The sequence below is a fragment of the Phalacrocorax carbo genome, chromosome 3 (genome assembly GCF_963921805.1).
Source record: "Phalacrocorax carbo chromosome 3, bPhaCar2.1, whole genome shotgun sequence".
Lineage (NCBI taxonomy): Eukaryota > Metazoa > Chordata > Aves > Suliformes > Phalacrocoracidae > Phalacrocorax > Phalacrocorax carbo.
In genome coordinates, this window is record NC_087515.1 from 6,635,329 (window position 1) to 6,661,757 (window position 26,429).

Sequence of the window (26,429 nt, forward strand, 5' to 3'; positions counted from 1 at the left end):
ATTTTCTAAAACAGGCAGCATGCTAACAAAATCAGACAGGAAGTTAAAGTCTAATGCATATAAAGGTAATGTTGTGCAACAGTGTAAAACTTTTTTCATGTGGCAATAATTTCCTTTTACATTAAAAAAGCAAACAAATTAAGTTCTAAACCTACACGCCTATAAAAAACGAAGCAATACAGGCGTATTTATTGAGGGCTACATATTCACCTCTTCCAAACTCTCTCCTTTAAGGAAACACGTTTTGTTGCATTCTTTCAAAAGAACAGCTCAAACAGAATGATGAAGGTAACACACCTTAAGGGCATTCTGAGAAAATTCAATTCATTATTAACTGAAGTCTGTTGAGATGAAGAAGTCTCTTATGTCATATCAGGATTATATTCAGACATGTATTTTTTTCCTTTGTATTAATAATTTTTAGGCACTTTAACACAGTGGAAGTAGCTGTACTTTTGATGGAACTGTAAAAGAGCCAGTGACTTTCACAAAAAGCTTTTGGATCCAGCCTTGCTAACAGTTAAAAAGCAGGCAGCAGTACAGTGACACATGCACGAGTGTTGGCAGTGTTTATTATCCCCTGTTCTCTAGTGGTCTCAGGACAGAACTTCATATCTGCAATATCACATCTGAACCTGAAACATACCTGGTAAGGTCAATGGTTATCATCAGCTTGTCTTGTATTTTTTTTAGGAACATTAATTTCCTAAGATGCAAGTTTGAAACGGTTGCCTAAGTGTGCAGTAATTGGCACTTTCCCCCCAGTAAACACCTTACAGAGAATCAAAACTCTGTGAAAGAAACAGTATCTTCTACTTGTAAGCAAGGTACTCAAAATGTACCAGTCTTGCTACAATAAATATTTCTTATACAGTGTATTACAGTTTGCTCTGGGCTTTTCTTGCCAGGTCTGGCATAAACTTTATTCTTATACACTTTATTCCTCATTGAAACCACCACAATTCCTAATGAGCGGCCAAGAAACTTCGTGGCAGATTATGTTTTACTCACTAGATGATTATGCCATTTCCACACATTTGAAGTAGGCAGGAGGCTACTACTTCCTCCAACAACTAACTTTGCAGCAGTGTAACCATAACAGAATGAAAATACATCAGAAACGCTAAAATGAGAGCTCATTAGGTTGAAGGCAGCTCCGTTTACCCTTTCCTTTACCTTTTTCAGTATGCTCTGGCTCTGGTTGATTACTACTACTGGAGCTGACGCTGGCATCAAAACCTGTTGGAGAAATATTTCCCTCAGACTGGAGGTCTTGCAGCTCTCCTGCAACACTGTCCACCTCTATTGTGCTGTCTGTTTCACTTTTAATGCTTCGTATCTCTTCTTGATTTGGTGGCAGCGTCTCAGAGACAGTGACACTGGACTGATGTCTACTGGACTCCGTTACAGTTACAGATGAAGGCGATTCAGGAGTTGTAGGAGGAGTATTTAGCACTGAATTACTGCCACTGCTTGGAAATTCAACTTTCTTTTCACCCACTTCAGTTGTTTTCTCCTCAACAGGCTTAACGTCCACACTAGCTGGCAAAGATTTTTCAAGTTCAGAACTAGGCAAAGAAATGTCTTCTTCTGCAAGAGTCTGAAGCTGCTCCTCTGCCGCAGCGTCCTCAGGAACAGCGTGTGGGGGGGAGGCAGCAGCTTCAGTGTCAGAGTCCGAGAACAGTTCCTTCAGTGTTTTCTTCGGCCATTGTCCCTGAATACTTGACCAGACATCTTTCCGATCCTTTGCTCTGGAGTTCTGAAGTCTTTCATCAGAGTTATTTAGAAGCTTTATTCTTTTCTCTCCCACTTCAGAAAATCCTGAGTAGAAAGTACTCGTCCGTAAAGACTTCCTTTTCTCCTCTAGTCCATTATACTTTTTAGTTGGAGTGATTTTCAGTTTAGATTTGTCTTCCTCATCTTCATCCGAGGAGCTGTTACTGCTGTTTTCTAAACTAAGGGAGTCTTTGTTTTTGGACTTCTCATCCTTTCTATTAGGTGACACAGTCTTTAAAGATTCCTCTGCAACACAGTATCTTCGTTTACCACGTTTTACCTGTGGTTTTGCTGTTTTATCCACTACCTCCTTTTTTACATCCTTTCTCTTCTTTGTGGCTTCATCTTCTCCATCAGAGTCAGTATCTTCAGATAACTCTTCCATCTCTTTTCGCAATCTTTCAGGAGACTTGGATCCTGACTTGGGCGCTACTACATCTGTCAGAGCTTTAGTTTCTTCTGGGTGGGATGAACCACTCTGTTCTTCTTTTAGACAGAGTTCATTTTTATCTTGGCTTACAGCTTCACGTTCAGATTCTTCTTTGCCATCAGCATGTACATTCGGGGCACTTTGGTCATCTTCCTGCTCACTATCATCAGAGCTTTCAGAAGCTAATCAAAGATAAATTAAAAAAAGTTTGTCTTGATTCTGGTTACAACGAATTCTTAAAAAAACAGCTAAAGAAAACTGTACAGATATGAACACACACTACAGGGATCTCTAGTAATATATATTCTAAATGGTACCTTCTGAAGACTTCAAAAATTTATTTCCTGTTCTGTTAGGAGGTATAATGGCTAGATTAGGAACTAGGAAAGTTCTGTATTATACCATACATCTCCAGCAATTTCTGAAGAGGTGGAGAAAGCATAGAGTGCATCAATCCATAAAATACAAACTGCTGCAAAATTAACCAAAACAGAAATTGAAAGATGTGTTTAACATTAAACTTCTAAATATTTCTCATGGGTTACAAATATCACCATTATCTGCCCTTTTTCCAAATTCCAGAACAGAGACAGTGTTTTCCCTAGAGAACCCACAGTCTAAAAGGACAGAATAACAAAGGCACTGGCTCAGATATATTGGTAACTCCTTCATTTGCAACTCATCCATTTTTGTTGGCATTGCTAGTTTAACTCTTCCCATCTCATTCTCAATTCCTCACTAAAACTCATCCCCATTTTAAAGGTGATAATGTAACTAATGACAGAGAAGAAAAGCAACACTGTCAACAAAATTCACTGAAACCACTGAAGTTGAATTACCTTTTTTAAAAAGGTTTACCAAAATACGATGAACTTAAAGAGCACACTAACAGAGGGAAGACGTGTACAGGACAAAATACCTTGAGAAATGTTGCCTCAGGTGTTTTTCTTGGTTTATTTGTTTTAAGATAGGCAGGACCTTAAATTCTACTCGAAGATGCAATATGAAAGCAAGTTTTACAGAACCCTTTCAGTGTTGTTTGCTTTTTCTAATTAAACATTTATGGTAGGTGTTTTGGCCTAAAGTTCCAGGAAGTCTCACCTAAAACGGACTTCTAACACTTGCCTTTCTCATGCCTTAGAGGATCAAAACTACACTACTATTAAGAGGTATCAAAATTTGTCATTTGAAATAAAAGCCAAGAACACATTTTGAAGAAAAACAACAAAAAATCAGGTCCATCACGTTTTCCTCTCAACCTAAATTACTTTGCTATGCCCTTCAAAGGAAAGTTGAATACAACTGCACTAATCATTCCAGTTTAGGGGAGGAAAAAAAAAACAAACCAAGCAACCAACCAAACCAAAACCTGTAAAAAGTTTTGAGCAAGCAGCACTAAAATTTGAGGAAAAAGAAATAGTAAAACATTAGAGCCTTTCATACTTAAACACCCGCTAGTAACAGGGGGAAAAAGTTAATCCCCAGCATGAATCTATGGGGTCTTAAATGGTAAAAGAATTGCACCCAATTAAAAGCATTTCTAGAAATTAAGTAATATGGCAAACATTTAGCTTTCCAAAATATTAGAGGGTGTATGTCAAATTGTGCTTTTGTAATCAGAAGTTAATTACAGATTAATTAGAGCACTAATAATAGTGTCGTCATTATCGCCGCTAATTGCTTTTCTGTTTCTCATTTCCTAAGGAAACAAAGCTTAATAGATTATGTTGACTGTTACTCTGCCTACAAATTTGGAACCCAATGGTCAATGTCACCCAAGTTTGAATAAGTCTGAAAGGTTATTGAATTCATACAACTTTCACAAAAAAATTATGGTTACCCAAACTACCTATACTATATATGATTTCTTTTTCTGGAGGCACACACTAAACTAAGGATGAGGAGAAGCAACTAGGTATTACAATGCTGCTGCAAATGTGCGGGGAAGGGGAAAACAGTGTTAGGAACAACAGATGTGCTGATAGGAAACCTAGCTTTATTAATTCAATTTTTCAAGGAAAAAAAAAGTCATGGGTCCTATAAGTTACATAAATGAAAAATTAAAAATTTAAAAACAATATAGGAAGCAAAAATGCTGTGCTGATGGCAAAACAAAGGATGTAATTCCTAAGACTGTTAACATACACTGAATCCGCAATACCCGTTTTCAGAAACTGCAAAGAGTGCTTTTGTTCAAGGGTTATTCCTGAAGTTGATGTTATAATCACCCAGACGCAAGTGTACAGTTGTATCAGTTGTTCTGCATTGGCATTTACTACTGTTTAAAGGCCATTTACAGAATCAGAAAAAAAGTTTAAGTACAATACCTTGTAGCCCATTAATGATAGAAGTCATTTCTATTGATTTAACCGGAGCTTGTTCAGTATTTTTGGCTTCAGTACTGTCGAGTTTGGACCCAGTCTCTGGTGATGTGCTGGTGTGAAAGGGTGGTTTTGACAAACGTCGCAATTTACAGTTTTTAGGAGAGTACTTTTCTTCCTTTTCTTTGTCAGTTTTATTCTATGTGAAAGAAAAGATTAAAAACTCTTCTCATTTGAGCATACAACTTAACATAGATTACAATTAAGCAACACTTAGAGTTATCTTAAATATTTAAGCTGTAAAAGGAAAGCTTTCCTCTTTGTTTAAAATATTACAAATACCTTTCTACGGCCCATGCTGAGACATTTATACTGTAGACAGGAACTTTGTCAACACTAACGCAGATGGGAAAGCAAACACAGCCAGTGCTGTAGGAGCAGCGGCAGGGCAGGACGCCAGCTCCGCAGCGGCAGGGCAGCGCTACGGCACCCTGCGCTGTCACAACGGGCAGGGAGCTCCAGAGCAACGCTCAGGTTCCAAAGGCACCATGGTGCTGCGTGGCGGGGGTAGGGAGGGGGACACAGGAGGGGGAGTGCCGACACCTATGGCAGAAGGAAAAGCTTCCTTGCATCCCACTGCCCAAGGAATAGATCATAGCCTAAGCCTGAACATCAGTTTTAAAAGAACGATCTTTGAAAGAAATACTATGAAATGAAATGATACGAGTCATATACGCATGGACTAGTCATAGGTTTGCCCTCCAGAATCAGCAGAGGGAGCTCCCAAATTTCATGCCCCAGAGCTGGCTCCCACCACTAATAAAATAGATCCTTCTAATTTGTTTTCTTTAAGTGCAGACGTAAGTGTCGCGCGCGCGCGCGCGCACACACACACACACACACACAGACACAGACAGACACAGACACAGACACACACACACACACAAAAAAAAAAAAAAGAAGGAAAGAGAAGCTTCCCCTCCCCACCCTGCAATGAAAAAGCAAAACCTTGATGAAAAAAGTTCTAGTCTTTAAAAGGCTAGGAAGCTGCTTTTATCGGTCAAGCATCTATAGACCAATCAAAAGGGGGTGGGGGGGAAGTACTTAAGAATATATTTAACCAAAGTTGGGGTGATCAAGGGAGAAAAAGGGGAGACAACCTACCTTTATTTTCTTTCGATGCTTAATTTTTGGTACATTTTTATCAGCTGGTCTCACTATCTTGTCTGCCTTTATCCATTCATCATACCTAAAAGTAAAAAAAAAAAAAATTGTATACATTTAGTTTTAAGCAGGTAATCATGACATAATAGGATAAACTAATGGAGGAAAAAGACAATTATTAGCCATATAAAAATTAGACTTTGAATAAAAAAAATTCATTTGTGAACTTCTCAGTTTTTGGTGTTTCAGCTAAGGTTCATTTCTTCACACACTGGAACATATAGGACAAAGTTTCCTTATACTGATGGGTAAGAGTGAAAGCTGGTATTTTTCCAGTCCTCGCTGAACAGCAGGAAATCCATATATACAGGTAAAACAAACCACCAGAAGGACAATTCTGTATGGATCTCCAAGAGTTATTTTTTGAATACATACTGTAAAACCCTAACAATAATAAATTCTTACGACTACATAGAATGTGACCATTTAATAAAAATAAACTCTTTCGAGCCTGAGTGTCTGCGAGATGATACTTGGAGTGACTGACACTTAGGAGTCACTAAATTTTGAGTCACTAACTTAACACTAACACTTTTTTATTCATTTTCCGTTAAAGGTGTCCACTTTGTAACAGAATGATACTGGGCAAAAACATACTAAATAGCACCAACATATTAACAATAGGTGTCTTATTATCTAAGGCTGGACCTAAATATAAATCCACAACCAGAAGTACATTGTTAGTAAGACTATACTGTAACTGTGGTACTATACTTGTCAGTTTCATTGCGTATTTCTGAAAAACCTCAGGAATCAATTGAAGCAACATTTTTTTTTAATCTCCCAATAAACATGATCTGCTGTCCTACTTCAATTGTGAATTCAAGAACCCACTGGATAAGAAATAGGTCAGTCAAAAATTAGTATGTATTAACTTTTGCCCCAGTGTACAGCCACAGAAATTCTGAGCCCCCCAGGTAACCATGAAAACAGAGAGGAAGAAACCAACTTAAAAAACAAACCCAAACAACAACAACAACAACAACAAAACCAAATACCCACAAACAAACAAACAACAACAAAAAAAACCCAACACACACCCATAGAACCAGTATAAGATGGAGCCAAGCAGAATGTATTCATGACCATGCTGGCTTTCCAGCTGAGCTTACTTGACAACCATTTTGATATATACAACTGCTGATACACTCCCAAGTCAGCTTCTTTGCAACTACTACCAATTATATCTACATTATTGACACACACACTAAAAAGGTTTAGAGAAAAATACGCAACTTGCCTTCCTACTCTAAGTTAAGATCTACACAATGGGTTCCAGAAGCTAAATACTGTATTTTATTAACTTAAATTTCATGTAACAATACAGTGAAAAATGAATTAGCAGCAGTCTCTGAAAAATAGTTTTCCAAAACTATTGGTTTTTTTTTTCCCCCCTCCCTGTGACAATAAAAATGACAAATATAGCAACAGACCATGCAGACTACAACATACCAAGATTACCTATACTGCTGCAAATACAGCTGTAACTGTACTATTACCAGGTGAGACGTAGGTGAACAGGCTCAGATTTCTCTCCAAAACTGAAATGCAACTCTGTAGAGTACTTTCCAGTATGGAAAAATCCTATATTCTGTGAGACTGTGGGAAACCCTATTTGAAGTAATCTTTCTTCAAGTCAAAGATGTGCTTTCCAGAAGGAATACCACTGAGTACACTGCCAAATGGACTTTGTAACCCACATAAATATAGGAGTATTTCATTAGGTCTAAATGCATGCAGGGAATCAGCACTAGGACTGGACGAATACATGGTAAAAAGCAATAATTCTGACAGTGTCCTTTCTGCCTCAGCCATGTTACTATATAATACAGAGTCTGTATTCACTTGTTCTATGCATTTCCAGTAAGAAAACCATCTTGCCCCTATGCAAAGTCTGTGCACTGCACATACTGCCCATGGTTCAAGGTAACTGCAGTGCCTGTTGGGGCGACTGCTGATAGACTAGGGGACATTCTGAAGCGAAGGAGAGAGGAAGTGTAGGATCTTAAGAGAATATCTATAGATACCACAGGATCTTAAGTATTACATATTGGAAGCAGTGGTCACAACTCCTCATCTGAAAGAGCACGAAGTGAAGACTTACATGTGACAGCCACAGTTCCTGGCTGAAGCATATCCTGCTCTACTCCTGACTGCGGCTGGAACAGCAGTCAGACCCTGCAAGGAGGCGTCGCAGAAATCTTGAATCTTCTCCAGGGAATCAGATGCCCACACTTCACACCTTTGCACAGCACAGCTCCTTTCACTACTCACACGCCAGATACATATGGTTTGCCTAAGCCTATGACAATTGGACCCTAGGCTGAAACAGGTCCTGCAAAAGGGATACATCCCAAGCCACAGCGACAACCTGACCCTAAATTACATTCTCCTCTACTGCATGACAGAGATGCACCCTGGAAGCTGTACAGTGCACCAGACGCCAAGCTACATCTGAATGGTGTATGTGACTCAGACCAGAGCCTTTCTTTATAAAACGGCACCTTATTAAAATATAAAATAAGAAAACTTACTTCATCACTAATCTTGCTTTAGAAAGTCTGTTCACAAAAAGAAAGAAAACCAAAAACATTACGAAAGAAGTTCTTCGGCTCTCATTACAAGTACATGCTTCCAGAAGACCTGCATCGTATTATTGCAGTGCTGACTTCCACGCTTGCTCACCTCAACTCCCTAAAGCCAGCAGTTGGGTGCGGAGAGGAAGGAGGTAAGATGGTGTGGTGTTTCTAAAAGAGTTTTCACAGGCTTGTTTGAGAACCAAGAGGAGGGATTTAATAAGAAATTATTATTTACTTTATTTTTAAATAAGGTTTCATATGAAAATCTGGAATGCCTTCAGAAGCATCATCATCTTTACCTTACCAAAATGAAGACAAAGATGAGCCAGTAAGCAGAGAAGCTTTTCTGCCTTACTGGTTAAAATGAATGCCTGCCAGAAAGGTGGGTTTGAATGGGAAGGAAGTAAAAATGAGGAAAAAAAGAAGAATGAAATTAATAGTTATACAGCAGAAAAAAAAACCTGGCACTTTGCGTAAGAGTGTGTACTGATTCTATTGCATCCATATGTACTGACTACAAGCTAAAAATAAACGACAGCATATTCTCAGCGATTGCACATTCGATCCTCCACAGAGGTACTAGAGGGGAAACAAGGAAGAAAGTGTACTTTTCCAGCCCCTAGATTTACACTAGCAAAAGGTACCATTTTCTCAGGAAGACAAGTGACCTCAAGGAACTAGTGAGCCTTGGGAAATTCACAGAAAAGTTCCAGCTTTCTGTCTGTATCTGCTAACAAGGAAGAATCAAATTTTTGCTTTGGCTGTGATCAAAGAAAGGTGAAGATTTAGTCTCATAACCAAATACTGGAATATTAGATGAGGACTCTGATTTTCTTATTTGTTTTTAATAATTCTCCCCGCCCCATGACATACACTACTCTCAGGAACCTGAAATTTGGCTACATACGTTCCTTTAATTTCAGTGACTGACTGTTAAATACAAAATTTGTATACTGTTAACGTTTCAACAAACCAAGACAGAAACTGGCACTTTGGCGTTCAGATTTCTGAAGGAAAAGAAAATGTTGAAAATAGTGTTAGTTTTAAACACTTGAAACATTCAAGAATAACATGTCTTGTGATCACGTACCATACGAAAGAGAGTTAAAACCAACCTAAACTATTTTTGAATATACACCCTCTGTCTTTAATTACTGGGATCATACTGCAGAAGAAATTCACCTCAAACACTTATACAATGAACTTCTCTTTGCACTGGCAGCTGAAAATTAAAATGATGACAGAAGCAACTGGTACTATAGGCCCCAGGGAAGTTTTAGTTCCATATAAAGCACACCTAATTTAGAACAGGACTGGCCTATTAGAAGAAATGCAGTTTCTCTCAGAAGCTTTTTCTGGTTAATGTGATAATGTAAACAGTTTTCTCTAACAGGGTGGAGATTTTTACCATTCCCTTTCACTACAAGTCATGCTCAAATGAACACTAAAATTCTTTACCTTTACCAGAAACATATTATCACCTGAATCTCATGAGCTAACAACAAGATCCTTTAGCATATAGTAGTGCAGCTGTACAATGCTGTTAAATAGAAAATAGAGAAATGGAATATGGCTTACTATTAAAAAAAAAGTTCCACCATGGTTAGTGTCACTAGTTCCAGAGCGCTTAAAACCCAAAAAACTAACAAAGCTGAATACCAAGTTTACCAAATTCCATTCCAAGTATCCCAAAGCATGTGCACACACACTATTATTCTGAATTCCAGACAGATAATGAAGTTACCTTGTGATAAGAAACATCAGGAGTTATTTAGGACACCTGCTTAAACTTATGGGTTTAAAGAACAGGCCATTAAATGGCATACTGACCAAAACAGGAAACAGGAAAGTCATCTTTAAGGGGTAGGAGAATGACAGAATTTTAAAAAAATCCTGGATGATTAGAAAATCCTAGTTCAGTACATCCCATGACCTAACGTTACAGTACTTGTCCCTGATGAACACTAAAAGTAAGGAGTGTAGCTACCATGAATAAGGAGAGGAGGGAATTGCTACCTATCCAAGTAAAGCAGTTATTTTTCCAGGTTCTGACTGACTGAAAGCCAAATCAAGTTATTCAACATATAAGACTTGTCTTCACAATACTGAACTATCGAAGTGTTTCGAAGCTGCTGTAAGCTCAGGCTTACTCACTCTTACTGTCAAATCAAAAAATTTAGGTAATTTTACTTGAATTAAGACAGACACATTTAGCAGAGTGTACACACAGTCCCATAGCTAAATCTCAATCACTGATACCTTTTTCAGTGAAGAATCCTACTTTCCCAGCCTCTTTCAGAGGGCTCTTTTGAAACCCTAGGTAAGAACATACAACACAAGTCCTGCTGCCAGAAAGACCAAACAACTCCCCTCACCTCTCAAATGAGTGCAAGTTTACTAAAAATGCTTCTCTTATCAAATATATCCTAGTCACAGAAATAATGCCGCTGATACTAATCCACATATTTGCTTAAACTGCAGAGTTCAAAAAACAAAATCTTGTTTTCTCCTTTAAGAACCAGGGTGCTGGGATCTTCAAGGTGAAGGCTCATTTTTGACTTCTCATTTCTTCAGATTTAAAGTGCTATTGCTCAAATAAAAGTCTGATTATTTCACTTCATAGCATGTATAATAGCAGAACATTTAGTAAAAAAGGAAAATAACTCCTATGTTCACATGTGAATTCCAAAACAAGAGTTTAAAAGCAAAACACCTCTTTGAATGGTACATAGTAATCCTCAGCAAGCAGGACGCAAATTTCAGCAACTTATGCTCCTCAAGCAAGTCCTCTCCAGTAACGACCAAAATGCTAGTTACAGTCCAAATCCTACCTTGAGCAGGCTGCATCTCCCCTAGTATCTTGATTTCATAGCCCACTATGCTCACAAATGTTGCCTAAAGACAGTTTATGTGAAAGATCATATTCCTGTAGATCTCATATATATATAATGTAGATCAAAATTCTACAAAAGATCAATATCAAAATTGGTAATATCAAGACTTCCTCCTCAGCAGTGGCTTAGGTGGCCCTGGAAATCACCAGGCCTAGATAGGAAGAGGTGTATTTAAGAGAGGGAGAGAAGTATCATGCTTCTGTAATTGTGACCTTTGCTAGCAGATCTTGCTAGCACTGAATAAATGAGATTTGTCCTGCCCTCTTGGTCAGAGGTAGGATGGTAATCAAATACCAGATGACAGAAGAAGGTCACAAGAGCCTCAGATATTCCAGAAGAGGGAAAATAAATAAATAAAAAGTACAGCAGATTTGCCTCAGACTTTTTTTTTTCTCCAAAAAGATCTATAAACACAGTAATAAAGTTTAAAAGATGACAGCTGAGGACAATGAGCAGATATGCTGAAACTGAGGGAAAAAAGCAGGAGACCTGTAACTGGCTTAAAAGCTGCTCAGAAGCTTCAGTCTTCTATACTATTTTTAAAGTTGCGTTCAGTTTTAAATGGCAAAACAGTGGTTTGAAATAGCAAAAATATATTGATATTTCAACTTACTTCTATTAATGCTATATTAAAGACAATAAAAAGCAAATACTCTGGCATATATTATGAAAACCATAAGAAGCCACTAGGCTAAGAAGAGTCTTGTTTGGAAGCTTGAGGCAGCCATGGGGGAAGGAGGGGTGGGGAGGGACGGAAATGAGATCTGAATGAAATGCAATTATATTCTACACACTGCCACTAAAAATCCTGTACTCCTCTTGTTAAATACCGTACTGCTAGTGTACTCTCTGCTTCGCTGAGAAGAGTGTGTATACAGACTCAGCTAAGTGCACTATTCAAATATTGTATGAGATAAAATTGGCTTAAGAGAGCCAGAGGAGGAAGAATTTGTGGAAGAGTAAGCTGTCATTTATTGTCTGGAGAGACCTAAAAATAAGATAGGGAATGAAGGAAGCCTTCTTTGAACATGTCATTTCAAGATGATTTTCTAAGTAACTGAAGTACTGCATTTATATAGTGTTAAAAATCTAGTAGTTTCATACAGTACAATGACCTTCACAGAACACCAATACTGAAAGTTTAGGACTCCAGATCTCTATTCATTTAGCTTTTTAAAATACACAAGTGTATTTTAGAAGTAATTCAAGAAGTAATCACTAACTAAAACTCAAGTTACCTCACGTTCCATCCACAGTAGTGCACCAAGTAAAGGACTTCTCCACCTTCGATGTCAGAATCTTTAATACTAGCTTCATACATTTTTTGATTTTTCCCTCTTCCATACCGCACTTGGACTTTCATGCCTGGTGGATAGCATTCAAACTCTTCTTCCTCATTGTTATTGTTGTCTTCTTCCTCCTCCTCCTCCTCTTCCTCCTCCTCTGCTTCTTCTTCATCTTCATCTTCTTCCTTATTCGTGTCATCTCTTGAAAGGTTTAAAAAATTGTAGAGTTAATATGAGATACTTCATAAGCTTTTCAGTTCCAAACCACATATATTGATAAATATTGTGGATGCATTAGAGACTGGGAAACAGCAGGCTCCAAATACGTGAAATTGTACTACAGCCGAGTAATATCAGCAAAATAGGATCTAGCAATACACACAAAATCCAGTGACCGCAAGGTGCAAAAATGACTTGACTAAAAGAAAAAAATAATCCATCAAAATCTGTTTGAGCAGAAGTTGTTCACACTCATCTTTATACGATTCCTTCATGTAGTCCCTTTAAGTATCATTTTTTTCAGTTCAAACTCATCCTTCTCAATATAGAGCTCCCTAAATTCCACTTTTCAACCTACAAGATTTACAAGTGCTTCTTGAAACTTGTTTCCCCAAAACATCCTTGGCTTTATTAGAATAAATGATCTCTATCTCACCACATTGACGTGACTGCAACCAAAAGCAGATTTTAGGAATAAAAAATATTTTCAAAAATTCCTTATGCGAGATTATTTAGCAAATCAAGCAACCTGTGCTAATTTATGACTGTGTCAATCCTTGCTAATTATGCTAAGTCTTCTAAATATAAGTCAAACTTGCATATAATTATTATATAAATACACAAGCAGGTGTTCACTGTTTTCAAAAGTGTACTAATTTTGAATACTTTTTTTTTGATATTTGGACCAATTTTCAGAAACACTAAGAACCCACAAATCTTGCTAGTCTCAGTCCATGTCAGCTATGGGCTTTTCAGTGTCCTGAAAATTATCTCCAACAAGCTTAAAGAGGCAGACTGCATTACAGAATTTAACAGGTGAAAAATATCTTTTAATCTTAAATAGCTTTACAAAGCAGTATTATTGGCCCTCACATCATTCCAATCCCACACTCTGTGCAACACAGAACAGATTAGGGCTACTTACTAAATTCACAGTAACCACTGACCACTAATAATTTAGAAACCTGAGACAGGGAACAGATCTATTTGTATGTGTTACAGACTGGGTAAGAAAAGATAAGGGCTACTCCAAGTCTGATTCACACCGATATCTAAGTTAACCTCACAGAAGTCTGTATTAATAACATAAATCTTTCAATGAAATTTTCAGTAGAAAATACTCAGATAAACCAAGCTACTTTCTCTGTGCGAAAGGATCAAATAGCATTTTATATCTATATCTCTATATTTATATATATATCTGTATGTATGTGTGTGTATATATACATGTGCATACACCATGAGACAAATGCTAAGTCCCTCTGTTGGTATATTAATAAAATCAAATCACAGAAGATACATCTATTTAGGTATGCATGGCATGGACCAGCCAGTTCTGTTCTAGAAGGCCAAGATTTTCAATTTATTATATACTTTCAGTGGGCTACTTTGCTAATGAAGTTAAAACAACCAGAGTTAAAAATGCAACATAAAAGAATGAGCTTTGAAAGCTCAGTTCATCTCCACTACATACCATACAGCAAAACCCACTTCCCAAAGAAATCACGAATAAAGGTCCCCAAAGACTCAGATGAAAGATTCCTGAACAGAATTCCACAGCTAACAACTGAAAACACCAACCAGTAATTTAAATGCTTTTAGATTATATTCTCTGCTGCACTGAATCAAAAATCCTACCTAATTTCATCTTATCAGTTATTATATAAAAGCTAAAAAAACTTGGCATCAAGAGCAGAACCACCACTGCTCTGAAAGCCAGATGAGCTTGTGACTTCCCATTACTAATAAGACTTTTCAAGGTTGTAATGAGCCAAATTTTGCCAGATTTTTTTTTCCAAGAACTAGTGACATAGTCCTTGAACGCTGTCTGCAAAGAAAAGCATGCCTATGATGGAGATTCAGAACTTTCCTGACACTGGCAATTATGGTACCAGTGGCTCTTTGGAAGCTGAACGAGTTTGGAGTCTCTGTGACCTTAATAACTCTATGGCTTTCCTGGTGTCCCAACAGACATTCTACAAAGACTCCAAGACAATACCAGAACTTCCCTGGAAGAGATGTGTGAAACCCTCATTGTGAAGTTGTGCAATCTGGATGGTCAAGTAGATGGGAAGACCAGACTGTACATAGGTGGAGGGAATGTCAAGAAGCAAAAGGAAAATGGAAGCAGGGATGGCTGCAATTAAAAAGTGTTCTAAGGAGTGACTTGGTTAGCAATCATAAGCTGGAGATTTTAGGAAACCAAACAAAAGCAAATCATATTCATTATTCTGGAGCAGAAAAAACCAGCATACTCATGGAACAACAACAACACAACAACAACAAAAAAACCCCACACCAACAAAACATATTACAATGGTTGCAAGGAAGAAAAGCTATTGTTTTACAAGGCCGTAAAAAGCTCAAACCTGGCAAGGCAGATGAAGAAGCCATGACTACCATGAAACAGAGGTGTGCAAGAGAAAATTGTGATTGTAGCCACCCAGCATGCACAGTCATAATCTAATTTGTCCACCTATCTATGCATGAGAACATCAGATTTCCTTTAATGCTGTTCAGTCAAAATCCCTTTTGGACAGGGTGGGGGGGGAGGAAGAAAGAAGAAACAAACAAGCCTCTTGGCAGCAGACAATAATTGTCAACTTAAAAACAGTACCAAGCAATATCTGCCACAAAGCTGCAACGATTTGAACAACCCAAGCAGCAGCTGATGAAACAAGGCAGCAGCAGATGTGCATGCGCACTTACACTGTACAAGAGACACAGCAATACAAGTGTAACTGTGTTCCAGAAACCAAAGTACCACCAGAAAGTTTATCAGGAGGACTCGAAAGCATTTCCAACTACAACTACAGACTAAAGAATACCCCCATCCCTTCAGAAGCAGGAAATTAATTAATTAAGATGTAAAAGTATTTGTTAATAAAAGTAAAACCATTAAAATATTTAGATTATACAAATATTGCATGAGTTGTGAAATTATTAAAAGGCTAAAAATACTTCAAGTGTTCAAAAATACACATATGGCAGGTAATTCTCAGTCAATATAAACCTTTAACAGCAACAAGCCCATAATAAGGGTCAGCATATCAACAAATAGGTGGTGGTGTTTGATAAAAAAGTGCATGCTATTGCACCACTAAAGGAACTGCAGTATCATGCAAACGTCTTTCAACGCACAATCTGGCATTAACTACAGCACCGTCACAAAGCCTGGGTGAAACCTATGAGACAGGGTGTGATTTGGAGCATTAGAACTGCCTCCTAACATCCCTCTTTTGCAGCAAACCTATCCCTACTCTAATACATTTCCCCCTGAGACACCATGATGGCACACACAGTATGTGAGATGCAGAGCACAAGATTTTTTTTTTTTCCAGGGGTTATTCTAAAACTTGAGGAAGCAAGATTATTTCAATTATTGGTTCAATTAAGTCATTACAGTTAATTGAACCACTAGCAGAAATAAACTGCAGGGTAATTGACACTTCAAGTTTAGCAATTAGCTTCTATTTTTGTTTCCCTCCTTTTTCCCTTTTTCTCATCTTAGAGCATTATTTAACCTCTACTTCACATAATATAGAGCTGGAAGATGTAAAATCTCCTTCGTACTTGACTTTATCACAGCTGTATTAAGATGCCCTTAAGTTTTAAGGCAGAGAGGCCATTGAGACCTGTACTTATGCCATGACACTAGAATCTCTTCTTTAATTGAACAAAATAACAAAACTCCAGAAATTCATCCGTATTTGTCTTCCCTCTGAAGTTGCAAAGAAAACAAATATAGAAGCTCTACGGACTTCTGTCTACACGCAGAGATAATCTAAATAAATGCTCAGTTATGGTCCGTCATTCTGAGGGAAGGAGAAAGGCACTAACGTGATTCATATCAGGTCTGAGATGGGTACAGTACACTTCAACCATGCAAGCATGTACTCTGTAACCAGCATTTTCCTCCTCTGCTACAGAGAAGACAAATGAAAGGACCTCATGTTATTGCTTCCAATCATTCAGCCGAGGTTTGGTTTTGTTTGGTTGGTTGGTTAAAGTGTTTTGAAACATTCCTCGAAAGGATAATGGACAGATCAGAAGGCTGGGTGAGGAGAACAGCAGTTTCCATTTTTATGGCACTGGTTCACACTCAGCTTGAAAGCATCTGGTTTTTGATGAATGTTTTAAGGGCTCACCCGTGCACCTAAGTCTCAGTGACAGCTACTATGGTTAATAACCTCTGTAGTAACCACAAGACACGTAAGATATGATGACAGAACCACTTCTTCCACATCAAACACCCCCCCCCCTTCCATTCAGTGTGATGCACGCACAGGACTGGTACATTTACACTGCTACTGTACACTTTAATATTGCATCATTAGCAGCTTATTGCTGTAGCAAAAGCAATCCTCATGTGTATGTATGTATCAGTGCATATTTTATATTACGGAAAAAAAATTCAATTAGGCTCTGTTTCTGAAAACATGACTATACAAAAACTTCCTTCCCAATACAAAGGCAGCTGGAGTACATAAATAGAACAAGCATCACAAATAAGAGCGTAGAAATATGTTTCTATAAATGAAACTACCTAAGTACACTTCTTAAAAATGTATTTTTTTGCATACACACCAACGGTTTAAGATTCAGAGCAGATGTTCACACCAACTGTGCAACAAACGCGACGCATTTCTCTCTCTTCTCCCAAGCTAATGAACTCCATATAAACCTAAATCAGATTGGAGAAAGCTATCTCAATATACAGTTCTCAACGCTAATCCAGAGGCGAGAAGATATGCCTTCTGTATCAAATCTCCTTCACTCCAAAACATTTTAACCTTCCTGCTACTATTTTAGATTCACCACCATAAAGTTTTGATATGTCATTTTAACAGACAAGGAACTTAGAAAACATTGCCTCTAACAATCTGTTATCTCCTGTATGTGGAATGGAGCTTCTGACTATTACATAATCTTGCTGTAAATTGCTTTCAGAAAATCCCCATCGGGTGTTTCCAGAAAATTTAACTCTAGTACAAATACAAGCCATCACTAGCACAGGCACAGCAGGTAGTCACCCTACCCTACAAGGGTAATAAACCTAGTAAAACCCTTCACATGAAACAATGCCCATCTTAATCTAGTTCTCAGCTACTCCTTTTATTACTCCTAACTCCCTCCTGCTGCTTATAGGAGGGTAAATGCTATTACTGCATGTAACAATGTATGTAACAGCTCTAAGCTTCAGATTTTTTTCCCTTGCACGTTAAGGAATGGTTTAACTCCATTCAGGACTATTAGCCAAAGAGGTTTAGCATTTTCTCCTTTGGACACTGTCAAAACATGTCCCAGAAACCCACACCATGAAGACATAAACCGGCAGCATGAGACAACCAGAAGTGTTTAGGTTTCTGAAGTATTCTTTAGGAATGTTTGTTTATGTATTCCTTGGAGGAAATAAAAAAGCAGGCAGTCTCAGGGGGGAAAAAAAAAAAGCAAGAAGTTTCATAACACCGAGTAGTAACTATTCGGGAGTACTGAAAATGACAGCTTGGTGAGAAAGGGCAGGGTAAGGATCCAGAGATGGCAGCCCCTCCCAGCGTTGGGGTTAAGGCAGTACCTCAGCCAAAAGAAGGAAAACAGAAGAGCAAAGCCTCCTGCAATCTTGCTGTACTGAAACTGGGGTTACTTCAAAGAATTTTCCTTGGTCACCTCAAAAATCCAAGTACTACCAATATACAACTCTGATGCAAATTTTTGTTGGAAAGCAAACATTATCATCTGGATTCTGAGCACTTAATCTTTCAGTTCAAAATAAAGTTCTTGACAGTGACTTGTCCCAGGTGCTTTAGAGAGAAGCATTTTTTAAAAACAAACCAAACAAAAATCCCCAAACAACAACAAAAACACTTTTAGTTGAATTAATCATCTGGGAAAAATTTTTCTTACAAATAGCGGTTAACTAGTAATTAACCTACACTTCAATTCACAAACTGTATCTTCTATGAAATTTTTAAAGACTTATTTTATTAGCTTATATTAAAATCACCACACCTTTTAAAAACCCCACTAGGCTCCTGGCCTCAGTCTCTTGGGAACATGTTCAACTGTCTCCATTGTTCATTATGTAGAAAAGCCTCTCCGTTCTCAATTTGTTGGCTTTGACTCAAGTCTTTGCATAGTTACAACAGTTAATGTTCTATGCTAAAAAGATAAACTGCACCAACTATGCAACGCTACCTATGAAGACCATTGCTTCCACAACATGACGTCAGCAGTGCTTCAAAATAAGGAGGCTTGTAAAACTTCCTTGTTTATTCATTGAATGAATGAATACTTTTTTTGTACGTTAGGGAAAAGGATGGGTTTACAAAGCCATTTTTGTAAATATCTGTGACAGGCCAATAAGAAACAACACATTACTAGCCCTTTTTTTACTGTTTTTATGACTAGAAATTGCACAGAACTGTATCTAGCACATGCATCTTCCCCACTAGGCACAGACAAAAAAAAAAAAAAAGAAAGCACGTGCAGAATAAGGGTAGGATGCCTTTGAACATCTATTCTTAGTGTTCACAGATACACAAGCAAGAAACAAGCACTCTGGCGAAGAAAGGAAGAGAACCACATTCAGCCTTTCTTCCTCTTCACTGTTAAAGTCTGTGTAGAAGGGACCATAGGACTCAAGTGGTAGCAATCTCAAACTGTTGAGACATGTGGGATTGCACAGAGAAAATAAACCTCTAGAAAATAAGCAACCCTGGCTCCCAGTAGTACTTCCTGAGATCTGGAAGCCGGGAATTACATCCAGTCCACCCAACAGAAATTCAGAATCCCAGAAGTTTTTCTGTCCTCTTGGTTCCTTGTGCCCATACACAAATGAGCTGCATGAAGATGCCCAAAATCCTACAGACATAAATTCAAATAGCAAACTCTGCAAGTTTGCCTTACATAATACTAGATTTCATTTGTTTGGCTATTTGGTTAGCACTGTGACAGACAGGCAGATGGTCCGTAGCTTAAAAAAGGTTTCAGGAATATATTTTAAATACACTGACAAAAATTTCAGTCCACAGTGATCTATATTGATTACATCTTGGTTATTTTTGTTGTGTGTAATTAGTTTTCCACCTACAAGAATGCATTTTTCGTTTTGTGTCTCAGTTCAGCAAAAAACTCAAACCACAGCATTCTCCCCCTCTGTATAACCTTTGCCACTTCTAACCCATAAAGTAGGGAATAGGGGGAGTACAACGTCTAGTACAACATCCCCATCAGCACACCAGGCTCACAACACCCCTTTATGCCTGTACGGTATAGACGCAGAAAGCACTCTTTAGCATTTAGGATAACAGTGACATTTTAAAAACTCTTTAAAGATGACAGAAATGCATTTTGTACTTCCTATCAGTCTCTGAGGAAACAAAGGAAATCACGCTAACAGCACTCCTGCAGTACTACTTCTTATAAATGCTTACAGACTATTAACTGCTACAAATGTTTCATTTTTCTAAGTTTAAATTATTCCTTGAAATATATCCCCAGCAATGACCCCATCACCAGCTACATCTATTTTTAGAGCTATGCTTTCTAAGCAGCTCAGTACAATCTTTCATGAATCACAATAGCAAAATACTAGTTAGATGAGTTTTTACTGGAAAAGTAAAGAGAAGCAGAGAGAAAAGCACTCAACTGCAATCAGATGAATTGGGGAAAATAAGACAAAATAGTATTTTCTGCAGTTTGTTGTTGTTTTCATAAATAAACTCAGAAAACTCATAACATTTTTTTAATGTCATAAATAACCCAAATGGACATGAATCAGGATTAAAACAAACAAACAAACCAAACCAAAAACAACCCAAACCACCACCACACAAACAAAACAATAAGGGATTACTGAAAAGCAAACACAGCTTGTAGTTTTAGGTACTATTTACTATAGCAGCATGGTAAGTATTAAGCCACTCTACTCTCCAAGTGTATAAATAATTGCAAAGTAATATCAAACGTACACACATATAAAAATACAGTTTAGGGAACTTTAACAACTGCTATTCTCTAAGCAGTGTAAAGCTTTCCATCTATTTAGTTATATATTTTTAAAGTAGCATTGTAAAATCAGTCTTTAGCAATTCTGAAAATCCAGCAAACTCATTACAGTACAACTCATCTAGTTCACCTTTAAAATGGCAAATGTAACAAATGCCACCAACTCATCTCTTTTAAAAGAAAAATTCACATAGGATACAAATGAAACCACCTCCACAAAGAAAAGGCTCCTATAACTGAATTCAGGTAAACTTGATTTGTCTGTACTCTGCATTTCTGAATTACAGAAATTACCAACATGATCTGACTGAAAATATTTAGGAAGACAAAAACATTCTACAGAAGGATCCTTCAAGAATCTGTTATATGGAAGTCAAAACCTTTAATAAAAAAAGAACTACTACCAATGAATCAGAAATCAATATACTGAACTGCGCCATTCTGTCACAACTCTAAATGAGCCAGAAAAGGCATTAAGAGTTAATGACATTTAGACAGAAGATTAAGACAGCTGATCTACTATACAGCAAAGATTGCCAGAATGAACAAGGGAATTAGCTGTCAGGCAACAGCTGGTATTAAGTACAAAAAAACCATCCCTGATATACAGATTGCTGTGAATGTATAAGAAGGTGTCATTATCTGCTTTCCCTCTTTTAATAGCTTCTCTCTTAAGCATCTGTTACTGTTTTTTGTTGAAGAGAAGATATTGTATTAAGAGACACCTTCGATCTGACCTGTAACGGCCGTTTTTGTGTTCTTACCACTTGAAAACATACTGTATGAGAGCACCCTAATTGCAGGAATACGAACTGTTGACACACTGGGGGATTAGTGAGGACTATATTCTGTTGTAAACCTCTTTTTTTTTTTTGGTGTGGCTGCCAAGAAACACTTTTTATTTTTTGCACTGGAACAGGAAAACCTGCCTGCTCCGTAAAGGAAATGAGAGATCACCTGCACAAATCCACTGATTACATGGTCCTGATCACCCCTGTTACTTCAGTCTCCTACTTCCAAAACTCCTCTCTGAAAGACTGAACAAGTCTTCCTCCCGTCAGGATCATGCCCACTCAAGGGCAAAGCTGTTGCTGCGCGACGCAAGATACTTCCCATGTTACCCATAACACACCACTGTCCAACAGCAAAAGCTAGAAACCGCAGGTTTGTGATATACTTGTATGAAAATTAAATAGACGAATACTACTGGCAATGGCTGCGATATTTTGTCTTAAATCAAATAGACACCTATGCTTTATATGTTCTTTTGCTTGCTCAGCTTATAAATATTCCAGCCTGGACCCTGTACAAACTTCGGCTGCCTTTTTTTTCTTTTTTAAATTAGATACACCAACGTCAGTGGCACTAACCATGACAAAGTCAGGAACACACATATCTCTGGAAGATACACAAGTCTAATTCACAGCAGGGATGTCCGATTTGAAGTTCAAATTACAAGAGTAAAATCTAATGAACACATCAGATACCTTAGCTGATTATAAACAGACTAACTTACCCTGATTTTTCTTTTTCTTCAGCATCCACATTTACGGTAGGATTTTCCACTTCTTTAACCTTCTCCTCCTCTTTATCTTCTAGTTTGGTTTCATCTTCAGTTTTGATTACATTTAAGTCCTTTTCTTGATCAGGCTGAGTATATGCAGAATCTGGCAAATTTTTTTTGTTTCCCTAGGATAATAAAACCTTTAGTTAACTTACAAGGTGAAATAAAAATACAAAGGGTGTAAGAACAGGCAGACAAAACACACTGAAGGTAAATGAGCAAAAAAATCTAGAGCCTAGGGCTTCTTCTAAAATAATAGCACCTCTGCTGTTTTTTCTTCTGAAAATCTCAAGCTAAACATAACGGACTTCGAAGTTGCAGCCAGTGCCCTAGCTAGTTTTGTCACAATGATATAGGCATGCATCTCTTAGACCTGAACTGCAAAGCAATCCCTACGTTGAACACTTCACAGGGTATGTTTTCACTTAGGATGCAGACATATCAGTACTGGCCCACCGGGTATTCACCCCAGAGTTAGTACCAGCAGACAGACTAGGGCTGCCCGACACCTACACACAGGAGCATTACATTTGTGTTGCACACCGACATGAGGAGCCTACACTGCTTCCAGAGCAAACTGCTAAGCCTGCACAGTGCAACACTTCAGCTTACCACTGAGGACTTCTTTTGCCAAAACCACTGGGTCAACATTTTGAAAATTTTTGAAAAGGTATGAACACTTGTCTCTCTAGACTACTGAACTACTGAATGTTAGACCACTGTGTGCATCATACGGCCCAGGTCTTTGTAGAGCTTCACTGGTTTCAGTGGAGTGGAGAAGTAAGAGCAAGATTTCTGAGGGCTTAAGCTTGGCTAAATGCAAAATAAAAGTATCAGCACTGTAGTTAGCTGTGAGCATGCATCACCCGGATCAGGAGAAAACTGTACACTAATTAGTCTCCCTTTGACCTGAGGGGCCCCCAAACAAGTGGAATGTTGCAGCTGCTTCCTAACAAGTCAGATATTTTGACATCATGATCCCCTAAAATAGGCACCTCGAGATGAACATGGCTCAAATGTGTTGTTCTGAATTGGGTTTAGAGCTTGTTTTTGTCTTGTTTTAAATCCATTATGGAGATTTCAATCTTCACACGAATTCATGGTTATCAACACACCACCGGACTTTATAAACAGAATATAACATGAACATTAAAATATTTTACCAGAACAGATGGCTTATCATTTTCTTTACTGTCATTATCATTCTCAGCTAACTTTTTCTCTTCTTGTTGTACTACTGCTACTTCCTCCTGCTTGCGCTCCTCCTTATCCACTTTTATTTCTTTTATATCCTGCTCTGGTTCTTCACGCATCTTCAATTCTTTTTCTTTTTCACAGTCTTTACAAGGCTTGCTCGTCACTTTCTCAGGCAATGCCATTTGAAATTCAATGTTAGCTGATGTACAATACTCTTCAAAACCATAGAGATATCTAGAAGAAAAAAAATTGCTTGCGATAAGCAAGTTTGTTTCAAGACAGGTTACCTAGCAGAAGCTAAACATGAACAGTATGTTTGAAGCCTAAAAATCCACTATATTTTAACCAAGAAGTTATGGACTTTATGTACATTACCACTACCGCAGGATCAGTTTGGTTCTTTTTAGTGCTGTTTTAGCACAGACTTCATAGTTTTATTACTTACTTTTTGTATGCACATTTAACATTATATCCTGCAGCTGAATTCAATACAGGGATTCCAAGATCTTGATAAACTTGCTTCCACACTGCTCCACTTTCAATCTGTTGAAGAAAATGAAGAAACGGTTTTTGAATTAACTCACTGACACAAAAAAACCACTAAGTCGACAAAGTTTACAACTTTGGAAAATAATTATAAGTCACTTCCTCTGATCTATAAAATCAGTATTTATCACACACACAGTATTTCACTGTCATGCAAGCTGTAGTCTCATGTAACTACTTTCAGCAATTTAGCATTTTTGCATTTCTGTAAGCCACAACAGGCTCTCCTCATGAGGTCGTAATAAAACAAAGGAAAGAAAATACAAAGATCAGAAAAATCAGTACATCATTTTACTTTTATATTTGAAGTAATTCTTAACTATCAGAGCTACAATTTTAATTAAACTGGAAAGTAAAGATTCATTCGAAGCATTAACATCACTCAGCCCAAGCAGTACTGCACCGGATATAGTAGCAACCAGTCTTTCATTATGTCCTTAACAAGCCCTTGGTGTCAAAGTTTTGTGACAGTGTGATATGCTCATTTCTAACCATCTGTGAAGGTAAAGCAGATGTACTGCTATACCCAAGTGCAAGATCCTCTCTTATATATCAGAAAGATGTCACTGCACAAACACACCTCCTCAGCTGACAGGCTAAATTTATGGGAAGAAGTCCAAGGCTGTAACAGAATCTGCTTGGCCATGAATTCCATATGCTTCAGTTACTGCTCCAAAACCAATCCCACTAATCCTAGTCAGCACATTCGTCTATATATTGCCCAGAAGAGATAGGAATTAATGGGCTCCCATCAGACCTTAAACTCGATCACTTGCCTGAGATTTTATTGAGCAGTGACTCTCTTTACTTTTTGAGGTGACAACTTTATCAGACAAACATCTCTTGAAATATCACAAAAACACATATGCTGGCTGATCTTATACAGCAATAATTAAACATGCCAAGTAGATGTGTAATTTATTTAGAATCTAATTAGTTTCTGGTTCCTATTAAGGCATGTTTTTCAGAGCTACAGGGTGTCTTACATAGCTGTAGTATTCAATTTTAACAAGTCCAAAGCTCCTGTGTAAGATTCTTCTTTATCACTACTTAAACAAGAATAAACTGCATCCTCAGATTTTCTGGCTCTGGAGTACTCATCATACTAATACTCACATTATCAAATCCTCCAAGCTTGTGTACAAGTCTGAATAATTTGAAGAGATTCAAATTTCTATATCCTAATACAGGTCGCTTGTTAATAGGAGTCCCTGTGAATAAAGACAGTTATTAGTGTTTTGAAATATCTTTTTCAGAATAACATGAAGTCCACATAATATGCACTACTACGCTATTAAATGCAGCATTGTAAACCCCTCCCTCTGACCATCTCATGCATCTGGTACATTCTCTTTACGAAACTAAACAAACTCAAGAGTCTTAATAACCCACTTTTCCTGTAGTTCAGTCATGTAATTTAATTGATACATATGCATTCCTCCACATATTAATGAAAATGCACAAATTATGCAACTTCTCTTGCTACCTATATTATATGTATTTTTATTTCATCTGCTGAAACAATTACATCTAAAATACCAGCGTAGTCCTTTCACTGCAATAAAAAAACCTCCCCAGGAACAAATCCCACAATGCTTCAAAGAGCTGAAACTTCCTGTGCTATTGTACTAGCAGTAGCTAACACATTGTCATCTCCTGTAAACAGTTCCTCAATTCATCTTCACATGTGATTAAAAATAATAGTTATAATACTTATTTAAATATAAACACCTTCCTCCACAGAGATCATACTTTTCTTGCAGTGTACAAATACCTGGTAAAGATTTAATATAATAAATGGCATTTGCTTTTCAAACCATTTCATTCTATCTTAACTAATAATGCTCATGTATTTAAGTGATAAGGATTCACACAAGAGAACTAGAACAACAGAAATGCTTTTTTCCCATGATCATAAGAAGTAGGGGCAGTGTTAAATTTTAAGTATTTTAAAGTTATTAAACTGAGCATATACATTAATATGATGATACTGTTTGATTTAACATACTATATGTACACAGTAGAAAATATACTAGGATATATGAGATATTACCCATTTATTCCCAAAAGCAGGAATAAGCGACTGTATTTTAGGAGAAGAGTCAAGTGACAGACTTGTCTTCCAAATAGCAAGCAAGTGAGAAGTGATGAATACAGTCTCACTGTTTCCAAAACTGAACTGCAAAGCACTACTGGTTTACAGACTCAACCCTTGAAAGTACTGCTAAGCAATACATCTATCTTCAGCTTCTACAAGGCGAAGATTAAAACGTCTACCTCTGTCTTCCATGAACTTGTATAATTGCTGAAGAAAGTTCTCTCGTTCTTCAGGAAATGGCTCTATTTCCTCCTGTTGAAAGTAATGCACACAAGAAAATCATCATCA

General features: G+C 37.5%; 1 protein-coding gene across 4 annotated transcripts in view; it reads right to left on the minus strand.

The window, feature by feature from the left end:
- Window positions 1-26,429, minus strand: part of ARID4B (AT-rich interaction domain 4B) — a 91,757-nt gene that overhangs the window by 9,615 nt on the left and 55,713 nt on the right. For 3 of the 4 annotated variants that reach the window (XM_064445722.1, XM_064445723.1, XM_064445724.1), the window contains exons 12-20: window positions 26,321-26,393; window positions 25,160-25,254; window positions 23,943-24,040; window positions 23,464-23,731; window positions 22,253-22,425; window positions 12,463-12,711; window positions 5,692-5,776; window positions 4,534-4,726; window positions 1,177-2,388 (exon numbers count right to left, since the gene is read on the minus strand). In XM_064445722.1, coding sequence (XP_064301792.1) covers window positions 1,177-2,388; window positions 4,534-4,726; window positions 5,692-5,776; window positions 12,463-12,711; window positions 22,253-22,425; window positions 23,464-23,731; window positions 23,943-24,040; window positions 25,160-25,254; window positions 26,321-26,393 — 2,446 coding nt within the window. The remainder of the gene's footprint in view (window positions 1-1,176; window positions 2,389-4,533; window positions 4,727-5,691; window positions 5,777-12,462; window positions 12,712-22,252; window positions 22,426-23,463; window positions 23,732-23,942; window positions 24,041-25,159; window positions 25,255-26,320; window positions 26,394-26,429) is intronic. The other variant, XM_064445725.1, reaches the window with a different exon arrangement.